Raw genomic sequence first — 26,442 nt, forward strand, 5'->3', positions numbered from 1 at the left:
AATCTCTTTCTCTTTTTGAAGGTGCCTGTAATTACAGGAGAGCAAAGGCTGACTGAATGTTTCTTAAAATAAATCGTTAACAATGCACAGACGATCTAAGAATATAAATGCTCCCCTGGAAGTTAAAGAAAATGAGAGTAGATATACTGAAGAGAAGGAAGAGGCCTCTTTCCCTGATCTGTCAAAAGACCAGAAGATTTGCAAAGTGACTAAATCAAAAGTCATAAAGGCATGCAAGAAGGAGAATTTAAGCGATGGGAACCAGGCGCAGTTGCAAAAATGCACCCTGAAATACACCGAAGGCCTCGAGAAGGAATCATACCATAACAAAGAGGATGCTGTTAGCTGTCAGTTTACTGAATGTTTTTTTGATACGCTAAAAGGGGATATGGTTGGTGAACCTACCTTGCCTTTGAACAGTAAGGAAAATTTTTCAAGGAGTAGACCTGTTTCTTTGGGGGATGAATGCTACTTGACACCTAGTAGGGACAAAGCAGAAGAAAAATCTGGTTGTGGAATATCAGAGACACACAGCAGAAAACCTGTTGATTTTACAACTGTAACAATTGCTGAATTTGGGATTACTCAAGAAAGTTTTACTAAACGATCCGTAGGTAAGGCTGAAGTGACTAATGACTGTTGTCCTTCTCAGAGGGATATCTGGATGTCATCTGGTCCAACGTCTTTTCAAAACCTTCAATTTAGGTCAGGTTCAGGTTGTCTGGCTGAGTTTGACTATGTCGAGGGATAGGACTGTGATAGGATGATGCTTTAATTCCCTGTTTAACTTTTTTCTGTCCAGTTGATTAGGTGTCAGTGAGTTTCACAAGGGAGCAGCGAGACAAATTCTGCAAGTATTGGTAGACAGTTTTTTAACTAGCAATTGAAAAAGTAAAAGAAAGACAGCTCCTCTTGGTGTGTAGTTTAGCGAAACATTGACTTGCTTTTAGGAAGTTATTTGCTTTTGCCCAGGAAGGTTTCTTGAGCTGAGCAGCTAACTTCGAATGTTTTCATAAATAGCATAAATCACTCTTAAAAGAAAAAAAAAAATACCATTTTAAAGCTGCAGGTATTCTTACCAAAAAAATTTCTTGCTCCCCCCCCTCCCTCCCCCCCTCCCCCTTCTCTCCCCCGTCCCCATTTCAGGGAAGTCTCCAGCTTCATTAAAATTTAGACGAAGATCAGCAATTGGAGTACGGGGGTCACCAGAAAATAACACCCTTATTCGATACCTTGCCCAGCAGAGAAGCGACAGGCAAAAAGAAGCTCTTACACAGGTGAGAGTCTCTCTCAGTTTAGTTCCCCCGAGGAATCAACATATACTGGCAGAAAAGAAGGCAAGTCTCAGGAAGAAGCCAGTAGAAGGAATAACCATGGCCTTAATTTTGTTGCCTTTGCTTGGACACCTTACTTTAGAATAAGGGGATGTTACAGATTTGAGTCTGGAGTATTTTCTGGATGTCTAGCTTGCTCATGTATTTTAACTTTTGTTTACCATAACCTTTACTTTTTTGCATTTGCCATGCTTGATTTTTGGCTAATTAAAGTGTTGATAGTTCAAAGTAAAGTAAATACTAGCATAAGTGACTTGTTTTTTAATCAGACTTGTTCTTATCTCAAACTAGCATAGACTGTCAGAAAACAAATTCTGGATATGGTCTAGAGGGTCAGATTATGAAAGGCAGTAAAACGTAACAGATTTCTTGATACAGTTCCTTTTTTGCATGTTTTTACCATAAAAGTAAAATTGCAGCTAGGTCAAATGCAAGATTTGCTTCTTTTCTGAGTTCGTTTTATGCCAAAGTACAAATACAAACTAATAAAGCCCCTGTCATCTTGCGGGGGGAAAAAAAAAAGTCTCATGAGGTTAATTTTATTTTAGCAGGTTAGTCCTTTTAAACATGAAACTGGCAGGTCGTTGAAGGACAAAATAGATGCCTTTCAAACATCTTTTAAATCAGTACAAGAAGCTGAAGAGGAGACTGGCTTCCCTGGACTGTCACAAGTGGATGATGCTTCCCAGGAAGCAGGCTCTTGTAAGTTGCTTCTATTTCTGGTCAATGATTTAGCTTAAACATTAGGTCTTCCTTTAGGCCAAGAAGTTTAAAACTACAAACACTTAATATAAAGGAAAAAAAAATTCCTTTATAAGGGTCGGCCCAGTGTTTTTGGGTTTGATTTGAGGTTTATTATTTGTTTAAACTTACCTTATTTCTTAGTGCATTGTGAATAGTGGTTTCTCAGAATAACCCCCAAAGAAAAATGGAAATTTTTTTTGGTGACTGTTTTCATAGTTTTACTTTCTAGATTTATAGCCTTTAATTTACTTTTCACTAAGCATTAGTGTTTTCACACGTTTTCCATGAGACTGGGAATGGGCTTTATGACAACTGGTTTTAGCTGTTGTAACTGCTATATGTCTTGACCATGATGTGCAAACTTTTGTTTAATAACTTTTAAATGCAGTAATTTTAGAAATCACATTACATTACTGTGGTGTTAACATCCTTATTTCTTAATGAAAATAGTAAGTATTCCAAAAGCAAGTCAGGGCAGTGCTGTGTTAACTGTGAGAAGATGACAGTGTAAAACAAACTACAATGCTTCTCTGGTATTGGTGGTCTTAACATTTATATGAAAAGAATAACTTGCTTTGTTTTGAAGATTTGGTAATGTTATTTTCAAAATAGAACTAAAAAAATGCATGTGTTTTTCTTTTTCCTGATTAGAAACTTACCTAGCTTTTTGAATCTCACCATCCTTTTGGTGAAGAAACACAAAAAGAGCATTCATTGGAAAATCTGAAGTTTGTTTTTGTGGTTTGTTGTTTGGGTTTTGTTTTGTTTTTAATTGATGCAGCTCAGAACAAAGGAGCTTTTACAAATGGGTGGAACCTGGATCAGTGGGGTGAAAAGTTCATGTCAGACAACAACGGAGCTGATTTGAAAGAAAATTTAAGACAAAATTTGACCAACAGCAATAAGTCTGATACCAGGACATGCACCACCTTGTCTTCCCACCAAGATGTGACTATCGCTGAACCTGCTGCTGCTGTTCCAAAGGTACTTGCATAAGTGTGGGCTAAGAACATGGGGAAAGCAAATAGCACAGCGCATCTCCCTTGTAAGAATTTTACGCCTTATTATGACAAGTCAAGGGAAGCAAAATCTGGCATGGACACTGATCCGCTTGGACTGACAGTGAACGTAGCCTAGCCTCAGATACCTGCTGCTGGCTCTTCTGAGGCTGTGCTCAGTTTTCTTTTACATGCAAATGTTCAATGTGGGTGCTATAAGCTGTTCTAGTCAATAAGATTATACTCTTTTCTGATAACCACATGGAAAAGCTTGGTTTATTCTATTAATAAAATTTAAATACGTCTTCATTCTTGTGAATCTGCAGCTGTCATTATGTGAGATGTCAAATTCACAGATTTGGCAAATACAGCTTTTTCCAGATGTCAGAACCAACTTTATTGATCATTGGGCTGACTTTGAATGCAATTTTTAATCTCCACCTTATATCTGTTCAACAGTTATTTGATATTCTATGCAAAAAAACCCGATGTACTTGCATACAGATGGAGAAGTTAATTTGTCTTCTGTATAAATACCTCTATTGATCCTTTTATTAGTGTCATATATAAAAATGGTGAAGATTGCGTCCATTTTGCTAGGCGTGTCCTCTGATTCTGCTGGACCTAGCAGCTTCCGAGTTGTAAAACAGCTGTGATAGTGTAACAGTTGTATGGAGGTTAGGAAGAAACTTCCTAAATTCGTGATTAAAACATACAGTTTTTCATTCCATCGTTTTTTTCATTTCTGAAGTCTAATCTTTTTAAGCATTTAGCCTTGGTGTTTTGGGAAAATGAATTCAACTAAAGTAGTGCGTGATTGAGAGACCCCTGAAGTCCTTGTCTATGGGATTAAAAAGCTTCATAGCTCATGCAGTTTTAAAAGGCAGCGTTTGCAAGTAGTTATAGCACCACACCCCCCCTCTTTGAATATTGAGATTGACTTGAAAAACTTCAGGTTCTTTGTTTGGTCAGATAAGTGTTACGTGTTCTTGGATTAAAAAGTTCAGCAACCAGGTGAAAAATACTTTCTACTCTATTCAACAACTGTTTATTCAGTTGAGGATTGAGAAACCTCAGTATTATTCTGCTGTGTTGATTGCAGTTGGTACTTGTGATGCTAATAAATAATCACTTCAAGCAACACTTCTTTTAAAAGTATCCTTCATAGATATTACAAATGAGTAATGAGGACAGAGACAAAACAGATTTATGTCAAGTGCTTCACAAAAAACTCAGCAGATTATGTTTTTTTATTTCTTTATCATGTTATGTGGGTGTATATATGAATAGATTATATGTGTGTGTGTGTGTGTGTATATATATATATATAATCTTGTAACTTTTTCACTAGGAATGGGCTTATGAGCAACACAATCCTATTGAGTCGGAGGCTGTTCTAATTAGAGATACCTTAGAAACAGGCCATGGTAAGAGGATTCATCACTGTTATAATCTTTGTTATATCGTTATTTGAAAGTAAAAATACTTAGAATATTTGTAAGGAAATGTTTCACAAGCAGTCCTCCCATGTCCATCATCTTGTCCACAATTTATAACGCAGTGGAAACCTGATATAATGTTGACATAAAGGCTGATAGGGCAACAAAAAAAAAAAAAAAAGTACTGCAAATAATGATCTATTCAAGTGCTGCAGAGGATGCTCAAGTCCCAGTTTAAAAACTGAATTTAGAGCTCGTTCAGTACAGCATTAAACATGTTTTTACTTAAGCGCAGTTCATGGGAAGGAAATAGCTTTTATGAGAGGAGCTGAAATATTTGGAAGGTGGGGTAGGGCCTCTTGGGTGGTATATTAGCAGTTTCATTCTGATAGAAAAAGCAAGCTCAAACTGAGACACAGGCTGGGAATAATTGTTTAGAGTTTCCCTGTGTTTTGTTAGTCAGGCCATTTTTAGGGAAAGGTATAGTTGAGTAGTTCATGTCTGTGAAGGAGAGAGGGGTGTTAATGTACAGAGTCCCTCTCTGTACATTAGAGAATACGTGTCGTGTCCCGTGTCCCGTCCACCCCCATTTACATGGATGAGAGAGAAATCTTCATGCAAAATGTCTTTTCCTTCATGCAATTCTCCCTTTTTACTATTGTATGTTTTGTAAATTTCTCAAAATATGAAATATAAATGTGGCACAATAATAGAAATTTAGACACTAATGACTTTTTTTGAGATGCTAGGTGATGTTGATGCACAGAATCTATCGAGATGTGTACATTTATAGTTCACGTTTCTAATACTAAAGTCTTTTCAATTTTACTGCAGTCTTTAATTGTCATTATCTGTCTACTTGCTCTAAAGGTTTCAGTTCTGACTGCATCACTAAAGACGTTGAAAGTAATGTTACACCAGATCTAAGCAGAAAGAAAGTTAGTTTTGTGGAAGAACTGAGCCTGGAAATATTTGATGAAAGCAAGCCACCTATCACACCACTGCAAACGGGAAACATTTCATTAAACGACCATACACAGAGTGGCTCCCATCTGCGATCTGTATTAAAGAAAACACCAGTGAAACAACTAATGGATAGCATGAAGGTTGGTTAACTGACTTATGTGGAGGTACTAATACTAAGGATGAACTTTTGCAGTCATGATTGTACTACCAGAAGTTGAATCGTGGTTAAAGATACTTTTTGACTGATTGATATGTATCAGAAATAATTTAACGCTATCAATGGACATCTATTTGCTGTTTGGTCATCTTGGAAGCTTTGTTTGAAGCTTTCATGTTATGAGCCGATCCGTATGTACGTTGTTGAGTTTTATTCATTTAGAAAACAAGTAGGTTTTTTTAAACAATAGGGCTGATTATTAAACGTTGCTTACAGAAAAAGTTATTTTCAATTTTGATTTGAACAAGGACAATATTTTAATTAAACGGTATTGAACAGATGATTGTATCACTTAAATTTGATAGGAATACTCGGACGCTGCAGTTGGCGGAGGAGGAGGTGAATCTCTCACAGTCTCCAGTTGTGCAAAAATCTTTGAAGCATTGCAAACAGGTCAGATTTCCCCTTTTGTTTTTTAAATAGGCAGAGTATTATGTGGAAACACAAGGTTTTGCCTCTGTGGTAAATCTGAAAAACGATATGAGTTAATCACCACTGAAGTAGCTCATGTGTGACATCCTACTGCATGAGGTGGAAAATAAGATTGCTAAGGAAAATAATGTTTATTAAAAAAAAAAAATCCCGTACCAAAACTTCAGGAAGCCTCTAATACCAGAATAGAGTCACCTATTTTTCAAGAAATTTTACACTTGTCAACTGGAACTTCTGGAACAGCTAGTCATTTCTAGTCTTCTGTTTTCTTTCTTCCTAAATTCTTGATACAGTAAGAAAGCTACGCTGAAAAATCTGGTTGAATCCAGAGGATGTGTAAAGGTGGTATTTTGCTGTTTGGTTGGGGGGGGGCGTGATTTTTAAGAGAATCTTAAGACCCATAAAAAGATCTTGAGAAGTCTTTGCTCTGTGAAAGTTCCAAATTCAGTAAGCAGTCTGTGTATTTTATTACAATAGAGGAAACTGAAAGACATAGCTCTGAAAGGCCAAAGAAGAAAAGAGTTACTTTTGGAGAAGTTCTAAGCCCAGAAATATTTGACGAAACTTTGCCTGCAAATACTCCATTGCGCAAAGGAGCAACACCAGTCCGTCATCCAGGATTACGATGTAACAGCCCTTCTCCAAGGTTAAGTCTCACTGAAGAGCCATTATCCCAGCCGAATTTTGATTGCAATGATGTAAGTTTTTTGTTGTTGTTTTTTTTTTAAGCTATAAAAACAGCCTCTTAGTCTCTGCGAATGTTCGATTTTTGTTTAATTTTTTCACCAGTCTGCTTGGTTTTGAAAAGAAACTGCTAAAATATTAAAATACAGTCTGCTTGAAGCATTAAAATGACATTGAGAACTTTTTATGAATTCTAAATAGAATTTTGGCCTGTAGAGCTATGTTTAAAGTTTAGTAGTGGTAGCACATGGAGTCGTTTTGTCTTAGCTTATTCATAGACTTTTGATACTGTATTTCTTTTTGCGGTATATATAGCAAATGAGCTGCCACGTTCTTTAAGGGAAAAAAATAAAATCGCCTTCTGTTCCAAACACTAATGGACAAGGTGTTTTTCAGTATATATCTGGTATAGTATATTGCTAAAAAAAAAAGTCACTTTTTTGTCTTAAAGGAATGTGTTGAGCCTCTGCAAGAGTTACTGGAGGGTTCTGTTGGTGCTGAAGACCTCTTACCTGTTGCAAATGCAGAAGGTAACCCCAACTCGTAGTTTTGTCACTGGATAATGCATCTTTCTGTATCTGAAAACTGAGAGATGACAGAGGGGTTTTTGTTTTGTTTGCTTTTATACAGGGGATATATTTCAGTTGTGCTAAAATTTAAATGCTCTTGCTTTCTTCTGAATGTCTTGGCAGTAGCTGCAGTGTTTAGGTGTTGTTTAGGTTAACTAACGGTATTTGACCTTGTGGTATTTTCCTGTGAAAGTGGCTGATCTAATCAGACTTACTGCTTTAAGTAACTGGACTTACTATCTTGATTCTGATATTGTAATTTTGTTGTTTTTAAAATAGCAAGTAAGACAAGAAAAAAAAAATTGAAAGGGGGTTGTGTGTATGTGTATGTATCTCTCTGAAAGCTGTGAAAGCGCTAATTATTTTGTTACCAAATCCTCACAAGTTTTTTTTTCCTCTGTTTTGTAAACCAAGCTGTTAAGTTTTTTTTATCTTGCCATGTTTGATAGTCCTTTATGCAGAAAACATTACTCAAGACTAAGATGAATAAACACGCTGTGCATAATATTAGAAATTATGTGGATAATTTCCTCAAAAGGTGATTAACTTTTTGTGTTGGAACTGAATCAATATTCTTATTTTCTTCATATATAGTAGCGGAAACTGACAAATCTGATAGGATAACAACTCGTTCTTCTACTAAAAGGAAGGTAAGTTTCTTTAGTGATGGTGATTGAGTTTTTTTTTTTTTTTAACTTCTTCAGGAAGAATTGTTATCTTTTATACTTCCTGATGCTTGTGTAAGAGTTTTTATAGCCCCAGGTGTGAGGATTGTATACGTCCAGGTATATGGAAATAACTCATGTTAGTGTAGGTAATTGTCTTAAGGAAGTCTCATTTTTGAGCGAAAGTGGTTTTCCAGTTATTAAAAACACTTTTGGTTATAGCGTGATACTTAAATTACTATTTCTATTGAATTTTCCAGGAACTTTCCCAAATAGTCTGACAAAATTTAGAAGAGATTTATTCATAGAATCAGGGGCTTCACTCATGGGAATCGAAAAAGTTATAATCACAGAAAACTGGGGAGACTGGAAACAAAGATTTGTGTCTAATTTTTCTATTTGGTTTAATTTATTTGAGATACAGGCACATGAGAGAGAGGCTAATAAAGTGAAGTTTATTCTGCAACTTATGATGACTTTCGGTATCAATGAAAACGTGGTTGTGCTCCCAAGTCCAGTGCTAAAGATCTTCAGTATTGTTAACCTTTTTGTCTGCTAGCCATAAAGCAGACAGCATATCATACATTTATCTCTTCTGGTTGCTGGAATTTTAAGGTGCATAGAATTTATTGTACAACAATTTCTGTAAGAACTGCTTTCAGACGAGTGTCATAGAGTTCTAGTGTGCTTTATTGGAGAGGGAAGGCCAAAAAAAAAGTAATTTGAAAAAAGTAACCTTCTCTAAAATCTTCTTAATCTTCTCTAAAAGAAATAGCTGAAGATGAAAATTTACTATTTTCTCATTAGAACGTCCTTTTTGTACAAACAGAACCATAGTGTACTGTGTGAAGAGCCTAGCTCTGTAAGTCTTAATTTCCAACTGTGACCTCAACTATGACCTCTTATGACCTCATATATGAAATAACGGAGACTAATTACAGTGTGATTCTTAGGACTCTTGGACTGTGGTGTATTTTTAAAAAAAAGCAAGTGTTTGCATGTGCACATACACATGCACCCCGACAACTTAAAATTCACGTTCCTCAACAGTGTAGCACCATTTCAGAGGGGACTGATTTTAGCATCTCAGGAGCCACAAATACGAAGAATGCTAAAGACACTAAAAAGACCAAGTTTCAAAGACAAAAGAATATAGCCACATCTGCTGCAAAAAAGACACAAGTAAGTGACAGCCCACTGCAGTTGGTGAATGCTGCCTTTATTTCTCTGTCCAAGTGTCTCTTCCTCCTGTGTGTTTTATGTGATTAATTTGATCTTTGTAGTAAAGATTTTCTAAAGGGTTTTATGTTTCCTGTGGCTGCCAATACTCCCTTCTTCGTACCGATCTTGTTTTCCTACACTTACTGCCACGCTCCTCTTTCTTACTGCTTGTTAAGGCTGACTAGCAGGGTTTAAATGCTTGTAGGGCAAAAAGGATACTTTATGGAGGTGCAGGAGGGAGTGTCGTTTTTCAGACTTCAGGGGCAGAAAATGAGTTTATGGTTCTTGTCTTACCAAGTGTATGCAGCAGTAGTTCTTTGAACTTGCCCAGTTATATGCTAGTTAAGTATTGTAAAGGTGTGAGACTTCCAAAAGATTTTTGCTTTCATGTATTGGAAGGGGAAGCACATGTTCCTTTCCAAACTAAGCATGATTGAAGAATCTGTAGTTTTGAGCTGAAAGACTAATTTCTTTGACTTCTAGATTTGGTTGAATGAAACAAAAATCAGATCTCATGTTTGAGAAGTAATTCTCCTTTTTTTTGAGCTTTTAGATTAATTTTGTAGATGGCAAAATGAGTGGAACCTTCATTTTAGGGGAAACAATTGTTATCCACCAAAGTCCAGTAACGGTGTCACTTACTTGTTGGAAAATATTGTACAGCATCATTATAATTACATTGTGCTCTATTCAGTCTTCTCAATCTTTTCAGAAAATAAAACATACAAGCTATGGGAAAAGAAAAAAGAAAAAAGTAAAAAAATCTTTATATGGGGAAAGAGAGATGGTTTCTAAGAAACCTCTTCTCAGCCCTATCCCTGAAATTCCAGAGGTTTTCTCTTCTGCCTCATCTCCAAGCTTACCAAAGGCAAATGCACTTTTTTCAGGTAATGTGGTTTTTAGTTTTGTTTTGCCTTGCTCTTTCTGTTGCTTCTAATTTTTTATTTCAACAGTTATATTAAAAAAAACCCTGTTGATAGTTATTTTGAGTTCTGTGCATAGGTAACGAGCCCAGTATACATTTTTTACTTTTAATTACTTCTGTAATAATAGAATGCAGAGGCTCTGATAGATTAATAAACTCCACCTGGATAAATGTAACTCTGGTTGGCCTCCAGTGTAAAGCTGACAAAAAAAAAAAAAAGCACCTATCTGTACTTTGACTGGATACTGATATTTTCATAATCTTTAAAACTGGTAAGTTGGGCATGAATAGTTAAGTGATGTGCAGTAGCTTTCTGGTGTTTGGGTTTTTTTGGTTTGGTTTGTTTTTTTTTTAACACTACTTATCTGGAATGGTTGTTTAGAAGGTTACTTTTACATAAGTAAAATACTATAAAGCTTTTATTGTAATATTTAAAAAAGGATTTTGTACAAATTCACAAGTAGAGTCAAGTAACCATGTGTTTATTCTAATTCAGAGGACATGTTTTTAGATAGTACCAAATCCAGAAATGCTCACAAGGATGTTCAACAGAAGCCAGTGGTTGAAAGAAAGAGAGCAAAAGACACCTGTGCGGTTCATATGTGTTCAAGCTCTAAGGACCTGGACCTTGTAGAAACCAGCAGCTCCAATGATACCGCGTTTCAGGTGTCAGATGGTGATCTGAAGTCTGCTTCTGGCCTTGATCATAAGGTAACTGATATGCTTAAGGATACTGCTAGAAAATAAGTCAGAATTGTGCTTGGTATTGTTGGATCAAAAAAGTAATGTTTTGGGGGAAGAAAAAACCTAACTCTAAGAGTGATTAAACATTGGAACAGGCTGCCTGGAAAGGCAGTGGAATCTCCATCCTTGGAAGGAGGTATTCAGAACTCAACTGAACAAGGCCCCAAAGTTTGGCCCTACATTGGAGCAGATGCCAACATACAGGGTTCTATGTGTTGGTCGGTTGGGGTTTTTTGAGAATGACTGGACTTGGTGAGGAAAACACTAGCAGTTGTTTAGTTGTCAGCTGTTTGAAACCAGTTTTTTGTGGATTACCTTTTGCCTATATTTAAAAACAAAAACATGTTGGTTTTTTTTCCAGTCTTCAAATATTGTGCCAGATGCAAAGCGTGGTTTTGATACATCTGACTATTTCCAGCAAAGTAAAGAGACTGCATGTGTAAAAGAGGCAAAAGAAAGTCGTTCCTTGATAGAAAACGAGAAATTACAAGGAGATCTCATAAATAAGGCAGAGCAGCTAACCGGGCTAGAATTTCCGGAACAAAAGGACACTGGTGTATGTGAGGGTGCCCAAAGAACTCAGTGTCCACAAGATTCTATAAGAGGTAGTCCACCAAGAAGAAGAAGAAGTAGTGCCATCTATTTTCCTCCTGTTGAAAAACTGGAAATAACTGGAAGCAACGTTCCAGTTTTTTCTTTTAATGTGGAAGAAGTTTTATCTGCTCCTCAGCTAAAAAATGACTCCTTAAAGCCTTCTAGAAGAAAGAGTAGTAACAGTGGCGAAAAAAGAGTGAGGCGCAGCATGAGACTACATAAAGATGCAGAAATTGAAGGACTTGCATGGATTCAAGTACCCAATGAGATCGAAAAGAGCCCTCCCCTGCTAGCTTCTGCCTGCAAAATCAGGAGAACAATAAGCACATCCATCCTTACAGAATCTGAGAATATTTGTCGTAAAGAGCAAAATCTCATCCAGTTTTCAGCCCCAGGGAAGGAGAACAATGACTCTGTTGCTCTTGCTGGTGGTCCGTGCAAAAGATGGAGAAGGAAAAGCATGTCTGTATCCACAGCTCAAGAAACAAGAACTTGGTCTCAGACCCGGAAAAGGAGCATAACAAATTCTGTATATAGGAAGGACAGAAGTAACCAAAAACACTCTGAAGAAGTAGAAATACCTGTTGAAAATAACTCTAATATTTAGCGAGGTTTCAGCTACCTCTGATTTTCTAAAGTGAAGGTCAGTATTAGATTCTTATGCTCTCTCTCTTAAGTGCTGTTTTCTTCTCTCTCACGCTTATATTTCCGTACTTGTTATTTCGTTATTAGTTTTCTGGATAACTTAGAACTGATTTTCCTTGTCTTGGTGCCTAAAATGCTTGAAGATCAGAACTATGTGGAAAACCTAGTTTGGCTCAGAGCATTGGCCTGGTAGACAGTCATGGCAGGTAATCAAGAGGATAAAAAAATTTTTCTCCCATGATAAACTGGATTTGACATCACCTCTTTGTTGTAGTCTGCATCCTTGCTTACATGTTTTCATAATTTAGTGCTGTCTATAGAGCAAGAGCAATTAAACACTGCTAATATTATAAAACAACTCGACAAATGACCGACTTTCTCTGCAACACCGAGTTGAGTCATTTCAAGAAGGCAAAGACTAATTTTTCTCAGCTGGAGGGATTGCTCTAGGGGCCAGTGAATTTTGTGGCAAGATAAAGCAGTAAGACAATATACAGAATTTAAATAACGCCTATGCATGCATTTGTATGCATGTTATCACAGTCTGGGATTTTCTTGTGTTTAGATGAATAGGTTTACAGTTGCGGTACCTGCACAGCAGTGTGGGATTTTTGCCCTTGAAACTTAGTCATGATTGTTAGACTGGATGTGTTTGGTAGCCCGTCTTGCTACGTTTGCTCCACTGTCAAATGCAGTCAGGATATGAAGTTGCTAAATGGAGACGTGTCAGCAAACGTGTGACTCTCAGCTGTTTTAAGTAAAGAGGAACAAATTTGATAGTTTGTTAAAAGTATCGTCGGTGGTGACAAGTTACTTTTTAGACAATTGGGAGTTGATGCTAATCCATTTTTTGCTGATAGGGCTCTTTCCTTTTTTTTGAAAGAACAGGATTCAAGTTTAAGATTTTGTTATATTTTTGAAGTTTAATTGAAGTAGCTAAAAAGTGAATTTGTCTCTAGTAGTTAAATCATGATGTTGTAAAATATGCCCTTTCAGCTAGAATTGCTTGAAGTGTTGATGTTTCCCGTGTGCTTGATCATTCTTTATAAATTGCTTTTGAAATCTGCATGAATTTTTTTCCAGATTTCAAAAATATCCTAAAAAAACCCCTTGAGATTCTCTGCAAATAAGAAGGAAGTCACTTCTGCCTTGAAGGGGAAGAGTAGAAGGCGGGGAAGCTGTTACCATCTTCTGAAAAGACTTTGCTTTACCTTCTGGGCACGAGCAGGGGTAGCGTTCCTATAACAAAGACTAGATTTTGTGTTAGAAAGAGTAAATGAATTCTGCTTCTCTGGTGTGAAGGTTGGTCGTTAAAAAAAAAAAAAAAAGCTTTTAAATCTTTATTGTATATAACATTAATTTTAAAATTAAATTGGCTAAGGAAAGTGATACATTCATTATACAATAAAGCTGTACTTCATTTCTGGACACTTCCAATCTTTGGTGTATGTGTACTAAATACAGTGCATATTATTCAGTAGTTGACCTGTCATCTTACTGTTTTCATTTGTCTAGTTTGAACAATGTAATAAAAAGTGATGACTGTAGGTGGTCTACTTAAACATTTGCTGTTGCTTTCATTTTTCATACTGTTCTGTTTCAGCCCTAGTGAAATACCTGTGCCAGCTTGAAGGAAATAGCTTTCTGTTGAAAACAATCTCTTCTGTGACCTTGTTTTTAACATTATTGATGTGGAATAAAATACTTTATGTACTTGGCTGCTTTTATAAAGCTTAAAAGCAAACAGAACAGTTTCATTTTTATGCACGTTTTACTTTTCTCTACAGACATCATCATTTTTTCCCAAGACAAGAACTCCTAAGGCAACTTGAAAGAAACTTCACTTCTTAAGTGCTGTTCATCTTATGCTGCTTTAGAAACATTACTGAAGTTATCAAAACAGTCTCCTTGATGTTTTATTTTGGGGTTTGCTTGTGTGTCACGATGAAAATTTTAGGTTTGGAAACAGAATGGCAAGAGTTACTTGGGTTGATCTTGTTGTGATAGCAGTATGTTGGCTTACCAGGAGAGGGCAGTCTGACATGAGTTTTTATGGTTGTGACTGAATTTGAAAATAATATCATCATGTACAAAATCCTTGAAGAGATACTAGCTAGGGTTAAAATCTAAAGCTCCTTGAGATTAAAAACTAATAATAGCTGCTACTTCTAACATTAAAACAAAAAAAAAAAATCAAACCAGCAACTGAACTACACACTGAAATTAACTGTAAAAGTGAAATGCTTATGCACTGTATTCAGATATGACTCTCTATATGGAAATCACATTGCATTCTTAAACAGCTGCAGCTGAGATGTTAGGGTTTACCTGGCTGGTTTTAGATACCAAATCTAGCAGCGAGTGAAACCTTTGGAGCCTGTGGGCGTCCGATACTGAATACCAGACTTGAATAGTCAGGTCAAGTAAAGAGTTGTCCTGGAGGAAGAGGCAATAAACTAGTATGTATGATGCTAGAGGGCTTAATCTAAAATGCTGCCTAGAATGTGCTTTTTGTGATGTTGCTGTCCTATGCATCAGTCACAGCAGCGCTGGAAGAGAATTCTCCCTTGAGGTTTCTTTAGTGGATCGGCTAAGTGCACTTTAGATGGGAAGTGTGAGTGAAGTCAGAAACAGAAGAGCAAGGGGAAGGAGAAGAAAACGCTTGGATTTTCCTCCTGCCACAGCTTGGTTGATAAAGGGTTGTTAGGAAATTATACGTAGGTGCTTGATGGCAGTTTGCCTGGCTTTCATGAGGGTGAGGTTGGAGCCCACAGGGAAATGAAAGGTTGCAGCTAACGGGGCTTAATCTGGAGAGGAGACAAGTCTTCAAATATGCAGAAGGTTGTTGTAAGTGGGGGGGTAATAATCTGTTCTCCATATCTGTACTGAATGGGACAAGAAATAATGTGTTTAAATTAGAGATAAATGTCTCTGTTAAATATTAAGAAAACGTTCCAGCAGCAGAGATCGTTGAGCACGGGAATACATTGTCTCGGGAAGTTGTGGAATCTCCATCACTAGAGGCTTTTAAGACCAGATTAAACAAATATCTGTCAGGAATGACATATGATCCTTCCTAGGGGTAAGGATAGGGCCTAGATGGCCTCTTGAGGTCTCTTCTGGCTGTGTTTTCTGATTGCTAGAGATTAGGGTTGCAAGAGGTGATTTGGGACTTGCCTAATGGCTAAGACCTGAGATAGAATCTCATGGAGTAGGGAGCCAGAGGATTGCTAACACTGAGGACTGTTTAGCATGGGAAAGAACTGGGGAATTTGGGAGAGAGCTCTTTGTGTAAGGCTAACAAAATGGTCTTGGTACTTTAAACATTCAGATCTCATGTGACTCGCTGCTCTTCCTCAGAAGAGTATCTCTACAGACTCCTGAAACAGCGTAACCTGTAAGTTGGTGGCCATGCTGTTGTGCAGGAAGTCGGAACAGCAGAGTGAACAACGCTGTTCCATTTTCAGATTTGCTTTTCTAAAATTGAGTTAACGTTAACCTTTGAATGGCCAGCAACTTTACTACCCCTATTCAATCAAGAGAAGAACTTTCTGAAGTGGGCTCTTGTTTTCATTGCCATGTGGGGCTGTAAGAATTAAAATTAAGGTATGTTGTGTGTGAGTGCAGACGGGTCTCAAGAGTCAAGATATTTTGAGTTCGTGGTTCTAGTTTTCAGCTGTTAATTGCAGCACTATCTGGAATAGATTTTAATGGTGTTCTGTCACATTAGGTTAGCTTAGTCACTCTAATACAACCTGCAGTTTTATTTTCAACAAAGTCATCAGCGTACAGCAGTCGTGTTTTTGTTTGATGAGTGAAGCATCACTATGCAGTATGTTAGACCGGGGAGTCGGCTGATGCAGTCTCCCAGGGTGAAGGCTAGCCTTTGTAGCCTTCCATTTAAGTCACCGTTTCGACTTGTTTTGTGCAGTACTGATCCACGTCACTCTGTGTATTATAGTGGCACGTAAATAAATCTGGTGTTGGCCAGTCTCTTTCACCTCTCATTTACTCTCCCTGCTCTTCTAAAGGGAGGCTTTTTCTGTCTTTAGAGGGTTGTTATAAAGATTGCTTTGTGTTTAAAAGTACTTCACTAACGTTAAGTGCCGTATTGTATAGACTTGAAATGGCTTCAAGTATGGTAATAGCTCGCACTAAGTGTATATTGCTGAATAATTGCATTTAGCAGATTGCCATGTAATTATCATGCTCTGACTGACATAGAGGATAAGTGGTGGGTCCTAGAAAGACTGATTATTTTGCCACTCTATAATTATGATGTCGTTAATAAGTAAGAGTAATTACATATCACTTTTGCTTGCACTATCCTATGAAGTGCAGTCTTGATACATTTTCAGATATCCAAGTTATCTGACAACTAGCAGTAAGGAGTATTTCACAGTTGGAATGGTCTTCGCTTAAATTTGCTTAACGTTAGTGAGCTGAAGGTACAAAGAACAATAAGGCTTAAACTTGAACTCTTCAGAAAGTTTTAAAGGGAAAGTGTTAGTGTTTTCCAGGAATTATTTTATGCCAATATTTTGCCATAATTAAGATGCATATAAGTTAGAAAAGTGGAGATGATATAACCAAGTTTAACTCGCATGTGAGTTAACAGGAGTAAAATAGTTTTCTCAACCTGACACTCATGGTAAGCAGGGGAAAGATAATAACTAAGACTAGTAAATGCCCTTTTTTTTTTTTTTTTACTTTAAAATAATCAGTTGTAAATAAAGCTTCATCTAGTCTTCAGCTTAGTTTTCTCTACTTGCTTTTGACTAATTGGGCAATAGAAGGGGATGCTGAAACACCTAAGGGTTGTATATAAATGTCTCTATTGTGTGTTGATCTAAGTTGTCTAGTCTAGTTGCTGTTTAGAAATGCACTAAAATGTTGGTGCTCTACTCCTCTTCCTTCTCACTCTGAATCCTCTGGCACTCTTATAGTTCACTTAGACCTGGAAGGACTTTAGTGATGAACCGATCTGTGCACAAGGAAGCAAACAGAAAAGCATTGTTAGATCTATGTGTAAGGAAATGGAGAGAGGAAAAAAAAAAAAAGCCATTGAAGTATGCCAAGTATAGCTTAAGCACACAGGAACAGGAGTGGGCAGTGAAAGAAATTTCATTTTCAAGCTGCTAACAGGTAGGTAAGCAATGGAAATAAATCTAAAAACAAACTGTAAAGTGTAGTTGGGTATTCCTTCAAATTGCACGTTTTTAAAATGAGGAGGTAAACAGTGCAAATCAAAATGTTTTAACTTAAAATAGGGTAAGGTCTAATTTCACTGTGTCCCAGTGGAAAAGATGAAGTTGTGCTTGTGACTTATAGACAAGAAGGCTAATGTATTAGTTTTGTAATTAAGTCCTGTAAATTGTGCATAACAGAGCAATTAACTACTTTAACCAAGCTTTGGAGGGGGGAAGAAGAAAAACCTGTGTGCACTGGGAATGAGGGCATGGAACATATTCCCTAACTCAAACCTGAAAAACCTGGTGTTAGTCTTGGGTTATTTCCAGTGACCCCTTGACTCCCATCTTCCTGCCCCCTGCACAGATTTGGAACTGGTCAGCCATATTTGTTTTTGGAAGGGAGAGGAGACAGATATAATGAATGGCTTTTATTGTGCAATATTTCAAAACCTTTTTGACTGCATTCGGATGGGATGGAAAATGTTCTACCCTGCGCTGCAGCCAAAATAAACAAAACATATTCCCTAAACCTGGATGTGTGTTTCACTCAAACTGGCAGTAGTTAGAGCTCTACTCTTAAACAAGAATTTAGTTTGACAATTTTTAGGCCTTGTTCAGCTGAATGTAACGGCCAAAGAAAATACTTGGAAAAAAATTAAATAATACACATATTTACAGCTTGCAGGTGGCATTAATTTTTGTGGTTCATAGTCTTTAGTTTTAAGAATCCCTGTTAGTTGGGCTATATTGTAGATTTTTAAAAAATATTCTTAATTGTCTTTTTTTTTTTTAAAATTAGTTTTTTTATGAGAATAGTCATTCTGAAGGAAAATACATTTTATGTAGCTCCCTGATGGGTGATAAATAGTTGTGATTCAAGGCTTTAAAAGTTTAGAGTCTACCAAGAAACTGAAAATTCTACAAACACAAGACCCAGCAAACTAGCAGTAAAACCTCTTGACAGAAGCCTGCTATGGACTGGCTTCCAACTCCACTAAAGTTTAGTTTAAATACCCTCTTTATGGTGCAGGCTTACTGCTGTTTTTTAGCATTGCCAATCAGTTCAGTGAAGACCTTGCGCTGTAACCAAGATAATTCATGTTGTGCAACATGTTTTATAGTCTGAACAACCGTATTTATTAATAATAATAACAACAACTTTTAATTTAGTGACCTATGTCCAGAGGCCTCTGAGTATTGTAACAACGAAGGACTAAAACTAAGTTAACAGAACAGACACCATGCCTGGACAACCCCTGCCTTGCAAACCAATCTTATTCCTCACAATCCCACCCTACAAGCAAAAATCCCTTTGAACAAACACCATGCAAAACTCTTAATGTTTTTAAGTAGATAAATGAGCCTAATTTTTTAAATCATTATGATTAAATCGTTAAAGATTACAAACAAGGTATCTCAAAGTCTGAAGAGAAGTTGCAAGAACAAATAGTGATCATTCCTCAAAAGCCCTAATGATGTAGTAAACTAAACAAGCTAGGAATCAGAAAGCTGGGCTTTTTGTTCCCTCTGTGGTCTGGGTTTGGTTTTGTGCTGTTCTTGAATTAAGTTGTTACTCAGTTTCCTTGCTCTTTGTCTTTCATTTATTTGCCAGCACTTCTAACATCAGGGTGGAAAATATGGATCTAATATCACTATCCATTAAATCAACTGAGTTATACTGAAGATACTTTTGAAGCCACGCTTCACTCTCTCATAAATAACCTGCCTGTGTCGTACAAATGTTTGGACAAACAAATGCACTTAGTTCCATGGTTAGAAGGTCAGTAATGCTGAGTTTTGGTAGTAAATAATATTCACTAATGCAGATCTATTAAGGTTGTAAGGGAATTCATGTTTGAACTGTGACTTGGATATGTTGAGTATCCTCATGTGTGCTATTGAGGAAAAAGTAATTGTGTGGGTACAAATATTAATGGAGAATAAAAAGGTCATTTTACTCTCCCCTCAAGAAAAAATCGTAAGCACCCAAGGTATGTTTTGCAAGGAGAGCTTTTTAAGGTTTATATAAGGAATAGGTAATGTACATGTAGCTTATCTTAATGCTAAGCATTACATAATACAAGCTATGGAATATAAGCCTCAAATGTTCGCTTTACATTTGTCTTTTGCATCTCTCCCGTCGCTTGCTTCTCGCAGGACATAAAAGTCTATTGTACCTTGCTGAGTTTTCCTGCACTTCTGTGTTCCACTGCTTCGAATTTGGAGCGTGCCGCTTTCTGGTCTGCCTTGCTTATCTTGCTTCTGTCTTCCCACTACTTCCTCCTCTCGCTTAATACACCGATGTCTGGCTCTTGCCAGTCACAAAAACGACAAGTAGGTTCACAGAGCGATGATCCAAAAAGGGAAGCAAAGCAGTTGGTAGCACAGAGAATGTATGTATACATAAGATACTGCAAGTTAAGCAAATTAAAGCATTGCTGCCAGGAACTTTTTCTAATGCTTGGCATAGTGCCTCTTAATAGAGCCACAAAAAGCCTTAGTCACAGCCAGATCCATGGTGTTCAGTGCCTTGGAATTGCACCTTTGTATAAGAGTTAAAGAAAATGATAAGGCTATAGGCAGAATTAAATATGTGGTTTCATACTGACACACAGAATAGCCAAAGCCTTAAATTGTTCCTCTTTTATTAGCAAAGAAAATCTCTGCTTCTGAACATTTCTTTTTTCTCATTCCACTAAGGATCAGCAAGGGCTAGGGACTTGGGGTGGTAGTTGAGGAGAAGTCTTAAACTAAATCCTAAAACTTTCCATTTCCATATTTTTAGCCTGTCTTTCTTCAGCTTTCAGTATTGAATGCAGCGCAACTAGTATGACCGTGCCAAAAGCTGTTTAAACAATATTAAGATGTTTTCTTCAAACTTCTCCCTAGGAAGATACTCTTTTTCGAGAGGAATGTTTTCCCTGGAGCATTACATCATGAATTGGTTCAGTTCTTGGAGTAAGAAATTGGACCAAATGGTGGAGAAGGTCTCCAGGGGAAACATACTTATGCTGTTAAGTATTCCCACCAGAAAGCTTAGAAACCGCTTACATATTACTATTCTGTCCACATTTAGCCTTTCACCTTACTGCAGCTGAACAGAGGGAAGGGGGGGTGCTTAGACTTTTTTAAGGAAACTTGAACCTTCTTTGTTTTTGTCATTACATTTTTTCCCCACTCTTATTGTATCTTGTGAACTGAACTCTGGTAATGGAATGTCTCATTTTTGACAGTAATGCTGCATAAAGACGCATTTGTGTTGTATGCAAACTGTTAATGAAATCTTAATTATGAAAGTTTCCTTGGAAACTCTGAATTTAGGGGTTTTTTAGGATTTAAAATGAGAGGAACCTCTGAGAAGACCAGAGGATGGAGGGATTTGGGTGGATTAATGGGACAGCAGCCATATGAACAATGTCTGAGCTGTACCAGTATTGTGTTTCCTCTTGTGTATGGATTGGTTCCCCATCAACGATGGAGGCACTTGATATGGTTTCCTATATCAAATGAAAATCTCAGAACAAGGAGAAATATACTCCTTAAATTTAGCAGTGCAGATCAACAGATTTTTTTTTTTTAGTATGGCAGTTCTACTCTGTCGAATTATTCTTTGAAAGCTGATAAGCTTGCAATTTCACAAAGGTCTGCATTTTGTTTTGCAGACAGTTAAGGACCTAAAAGCATACTCCAGGTGCAAGTTGGATTTGGAAAGTTTTGAATTGTTCGTCTTTAGTTCACACAATTACCTTACAGGATATAAAATGAAAATACATACCAATGTAATAAAACTTAGAAGAATAACTTCCTGGACAAACATGCCCCAAGGCAGGACACTTAGTAGTTCATGAGTGGCTTGAATTGGACCATGGAGCTGAATTAGAAAGGAGCCTCCTGTGATACTTCTGAGTCGTGGTCCCATCAGTATTTTGGGCAAATGATGTCCCACTGCCTCAGATTTGCTTGATGGGCAAAGAGAGGATTTTTGTATCCCAGATCTTTTGTTTGGCACCTTCAATCACTCCTTAGAAAAATGAAAACAAGCAAAAGCTTAATTGAATTTGTTTTTCTCACTCAAAGGGTACGATACTCTACAATCATAAGAGGCCGAAGAGAAGGTCAAGCCCTACAGATGCTTTCTCTATTTCTGTTTGATATCTAATCTTTTTAAAAAGTAGGGTGGTTTTGTTTTTTTTAAAGAAAAAAAAATTACAGGCGCATTTTAACTGTTCATAACAAGAAGGACCATTAAGCTGGTCCAGCTGCTGAGGGACTGGCACTAAAACTGTGACTGGAAATTGGCACAGGATTGTAAAAGACTTCTGCCAAACATATTTAAGTTATGTAATCATATTAAACACACACTAATTACACTGTGCATATTATTGCTACATTCAGGTTATGAAATCATTCAATAATGAAGTGTAGAGTAGATAATGCAAGATTGTAAGAAGAGAGAGACTGTTGTGAAGCATACTGAAATCAGTGGAAATATTCATGCTGGCTGCAGTGGGTTCTAGATGAGAGCATATAGAATCATTTAGATTGGAAAAGATCTTTAAGATCAAGCCTGTTAACCCAGTACTGCCAAGCCCACCACGAAACCATGTCTCTAAGCACCACATCTCCCCGGCTTTTAAATACCTCCAGGGATGGGGACTCAACCCCTTCCCTGGGCAGCCTGTTCCAAAGCTTGACAACCCTTTTGGTGAAGAAATTTTTCCGAATATCCGACCTAAACCTGCCCTGGAGCAGCTTGCGGCTGTTTCCTCTTGTTGTTACTTGGGAGAAGAGACCGACCCCCACCTGGCTACAGCCTCCTTTCAGGTAGTTGTAGAGAGCAATAAGGTCTCCCCTCAGCCTCCTCTTCTCCAGGCTAAACAACCCCAGCTTCCTCAGCTGCTCCTCATAAGACTTGTGTTCTTGTGCTAGTGTAAGTGGTACTATATTATTGGAAAATGGCATGATTGTAAGATCAGCACTTGGACCTGTTGTCCAGAACCCTGATGTAACCAGCTATTTAGATGTTTCATTTCTGCCATAGAACAAATGCAGCAAAGTCGATGACAGTGCAGACTTCCGACGTTGGCAATTCCCAGTGCTTCTGAAGCCTCTAATGCAGCAGATGGGCTGTTTGGTCTGCAATACTTCTGCCATCTCCAGAGCAAGTGACAAGTCATGTTAGCGTTCGTCATTGTTGGTGCTTCTCCAAAAATAAAGCTTGGTCACCTGCACAGCATAATCAGCTGTGAGGCTGGACCAGAACTTCTACTGGAGTTCCCTGTATACTCCATGCATGTAGTCCTGCAAAGGTTTCCACTTGGAAATTACCTGGGTTTGGAGAATTTGTGTTCTTAGGAGTTTGCGAGAAATTATCACCAGCAATTAAGTTTAGATTCTACTGACACTTTTGTTCTAATTCACAAACTCATTCCAATGCAAAAATTGTCTTTTGCAGCAGACCTTTTTTTTTTCATGTCTCCCAGAATATGTGGCTCATAATACACTTCTGTTTAAAAATTCTGAACTCTGATGAATATTTAGTAGAATGGCCACTTAATCTTCCTGCTGCTGTTAACAAAATGTAAAAAGATATATTTACTTTTGCTTCCTTTCTCAGCCATTTTTTCACTGCAGAACAAACTTTTTAAAACTGATTACACCAGATGATTTAGCGGTATGGCCAAATAGTCCCTGCTTGATTAAGATGGATGGTAGCTGTATTTGGAGCAATAGTAATTAAGACTCCCATGGCAAGCAAAGAAAAATAACAAATTAATCTAATAAGAGCTTATGGGGAAACTCTTAAATTGGAAAGTGTTCCTAAAATCCAAAATTTCATAACACTAGTAAAATCTTAGTTTATTAAAGCTCGCAGAATTATTAAAATCCAGATTAATTTTATTGTATATTTGTTTTAATATTTTGATATTTGTACACTTTTAATTTTAAAAATTATTAAAAATGTAGCAGAAGCTTAAGACCTGAATTTGTCAACACAGAATAGACATTTCCAGTTAAATCACAAGATTTCTTTAAAATGACACGAACCATGTTCGTAGTCTATTTTTAATAGTCTTTTTACCTGATACATACAGATGACAAAATGTCTTTCTACCACAAGAACATTTCATTTCTAGATTGCATCACCTATCTTGGTCAGGAATACCTTCTCAAAATACACTGAAAATAAAGACTGCATGGGCTAATAAACATTGCAAGGACTCCTCGTCCTGAGCTCGTTTTGCTCATGGCATTCTAGAGCTCTTTTGATATTGCACAAGTCCTTTCATAGTTTGGTGCCTCAGTTTCTACATGTGTAAAATGAGATGTCCACCTCTTGAAGGCGGTGGAAAGTATATTTAGAGTGTGCAAAACCTTTGACACAATCACTGAGCTATTGCTGGTTTTAACTATTTCGGTACCAATTCTATCTCTGTACAGCGGTGAAACGTTTAATGTCTGATGATCAACAGCATTAATGTTATTGCTGTTCAGGTGCAACTGACAGAAAAAGCCCAAATGATTTAAGGGTGGTACTGCTTTTAGAAGAGAGGTGGCTTGTTCAGCTTTTTAAAGTCCTTAAGATAATGTCTTTTATATCTATGATTGATTTATTTGATATTTATGCAGTTGGCAGTGGGATTTGAAATATAACATAAGCACTTCCTGAGATGTCAGTACTCCGATGTTAGTGGTCTGAACAAGGATGTAATTCATATCTGCAGGTGCTTACTCTGGTATCAAACACTTCAATAACATCATGCTTGTGGAATCCGGCACTCCCCAGTGTCCCATTTGTATCCTGATATGCCCACGTCTTTCCTATGTGTGTTTTTCTTTCTTAAGGAGCTCTCATTTCCTTCAATAGGATATGTTTTATTTCATCCTTTTTCCTGCATTTACTCATATTAATGTCACCGCATTCACTGGTAATAGCTCGGCTTGGAAATAACCCGTATATCCCTGAAAACACTGGGCCTGAAATTCAATGCCTGGGATACTTTATTAAGAAAGAATAGATGTTTAAGTGAAGGGAGGTGATCATTTCTTTTTGGACTCTAATTTGATCTAACCCGTTTAAAGGTGCATCAAGCATGCTCAACCACAGCCTGGTGGCCCTCTGCATTGTTCCGTTAGGCAGCGTTTGGGAGTCCTGGGATGAAAGTTGTCTGGGGCTTTTCTGCTAAATGGCCGTACAATTTGAAACTGGATGCTGTCAGAGGAATTTACACCTTTTCTAAGATAAGGAGACTGTAGACACCTTGTAGGCTTCTCTCATGAGAATTTCTTCAGAATGAAAAGGAGAGAAGTCAGGTGATGGGTTCTTGCTTGGGAACAAGTTCTGGGAAAGGACTCCATCATGGTGGTTAGGTCAGCCGCCACTCTCGGGACTGTATTTTCACCTACAACAGCTGATAGGGAGTTTTGCTTGCACTTCTTGTGCCATGAAACATTATCTTTTTGTAACTCCTTTCCTTCGTCCCTTTCTCCCATTTCGCTCCGTTTATGAAAAGTGTGAGTTTAGCCTACAATCTGTTTAAGTGACAGTAGTCTCTTCGTTTGCTTTGCAAAGCACATTTGCACATTTTGTGGGATCTAAGGATAAAGTCTTGTGAAAAGAAGTGATGGTTAGCACTTCTCTGAAACTGCATTGTCCCTTTTCCAATTGCTTTCTAGACAATAAGCCTCCTGTAGACAGGGAAAAAGTATCTGACATGGAAGGAGTTGAGACTTACGTAGGTTGTAGGGTTGATTACCAAATATGACAGTGACAGGAGGGATCTCAGAAGCTCCAAAATGCCAGAGCAAGTTTTTAGTTAGGAGGCCGCTTTGGAGAAGCATTTTGATTAAATATACTGGAGTGTTCAGTGCATGAAATCTTTTTATTTCCTGTCATTATCTTGGTACAATCACGAGTGCCTTTTTCATTATTTTTATGGATGTGCTCATCAGCTGTAGCTTTTCCCATCCCTGTGGGAATTTCCCTGCCCTGAAAAGCTGAACTTCACAATATCTAGTAGAAACTAAATTTTTTTCCCAGCTGGTAAGTAGTGCAGCACCAGAGTCTCTAGTTAACAGTGCTCTACTTGGGGAAATTTTACAAGCCGTAATCTGTTTGAACAACTCACTTGGGTAAGTTAGTGCTTTGTTGTAAACTCTCATAGGTGACTCATCTGGGAAATTGCAGTGAACAGAAATGCTACAGAATAAAGGGTCTGGCTTGCAACTTGAGCTACCCCCTTTACAAGGTATCGGATCTGTATGTATACATTTTACTGTAACGCCAGCCTAAGTTTAATGTTTGTTTGCAGCATGAAGCGATACGTGTTACTAATCTTTAGCTGGTGGGGTAACCCCACACGTACAGTGGAAGCAGACCCATTCATTTTTGTTGCCGCAACATTTATATCGCAGTGTCACATAGATTTCTTTTCTGAGACATTTTTGCATTAGGCTTCATACAAACCGGATTGATTTAGAGATAATCCTTGCCGTGTTAGGCTGACTTTGCCTGAGACTGTATGCTTTGTTCTTATGTTGTATTTTTGATATACATGAAGGTACAAAGTGTGAATAAGTCCAGGAGAAAATAAGCCCTGTAAACAAGCTTGTAGCCCCGTTAGGATTTTATGACTGTCATTCAACGAGCCATGCGGTAACAAAGTCAATGCAGCTCAAACAGCCATCTTGTTCTGAAAACATTGGCTCCTACTACTTGCAATAAAGAGAACCACTTTAGCTTGAGCTGTGCAGGAGCTGTGACCCAAAAGGTAATTTCTCCAACTTAATATAATGAAAGACAATGGTGTAATTACGCTGAACCCTGTTATGGGTTGGTATGATGAGAATGCCCTTATAAGATCTGAGAAGCACAATCTATTGGGGCTTATAAGATACTTAAAACCCCACAGATGGGGATCGGGAGAGGCATACAGTATTCATGGTATTTCACTCTCACAGTTTATAAATAGCAAAAATGCAATTTCCTGCTTTCATTCAGGGCAGCTGCAAGTCACGCTGGCCTGTGGAAAATGGCCAGTTTGACTCACAATTAAGCCCAAGTGCCATATGC

General features: G+C 37.6%; 1 protein-coding gene across 1 annotated transcript; it reads left to right on the forward strand.

The window, feature by feature from the left end:
• Window positions 1-67: 67 nt before the first annotated feature.
• Window positions 68-12,139, forward strand: LOC309602032 (cell division cycle-associated protein 2-like; the record flags this gene model as incomplete). The annotated part of the gene is made up of 14 exons (XM_082335318.1): window positions 68-614; window positions 1,147-1,277; window positions 1,886-2,036; window positions 2,860-3,062; window positions 4,428-4,503; window positions 5,386-5,621; window positions 6,004-6,091; window positions 6,608-6,828; window positions 7,266-7,344; window positions 7,981-8,033; window positions 9,099-9,230; window positions 9,964-10,156; window positions 10,691-10,905; window positions 11,300-12,139. Exons 1-14 carry the CDS (start codon window positions 83-85, stop codon window positions 12,137-12,139), a joined length of 3,150 nt encoding a protein of 1,049 aa, XP_082191444.1. The 5' UTR covers window positions 68-82.
• Window positions 12,140-26,442: the final 14,303 nt, after the last annotated feature.

This window comes from Platalea leucorodia (assembly GCF_965183815.1).
Source record: "Platalea leucorodia genome assembly, chromosome: W".
Classification (NCBI taxonomy): Eukaryota; Metazoa; Chordata; class Aves; order Pelecaniformes; family Threskiornithidae; genus Platalea; species Platalea leucorodia.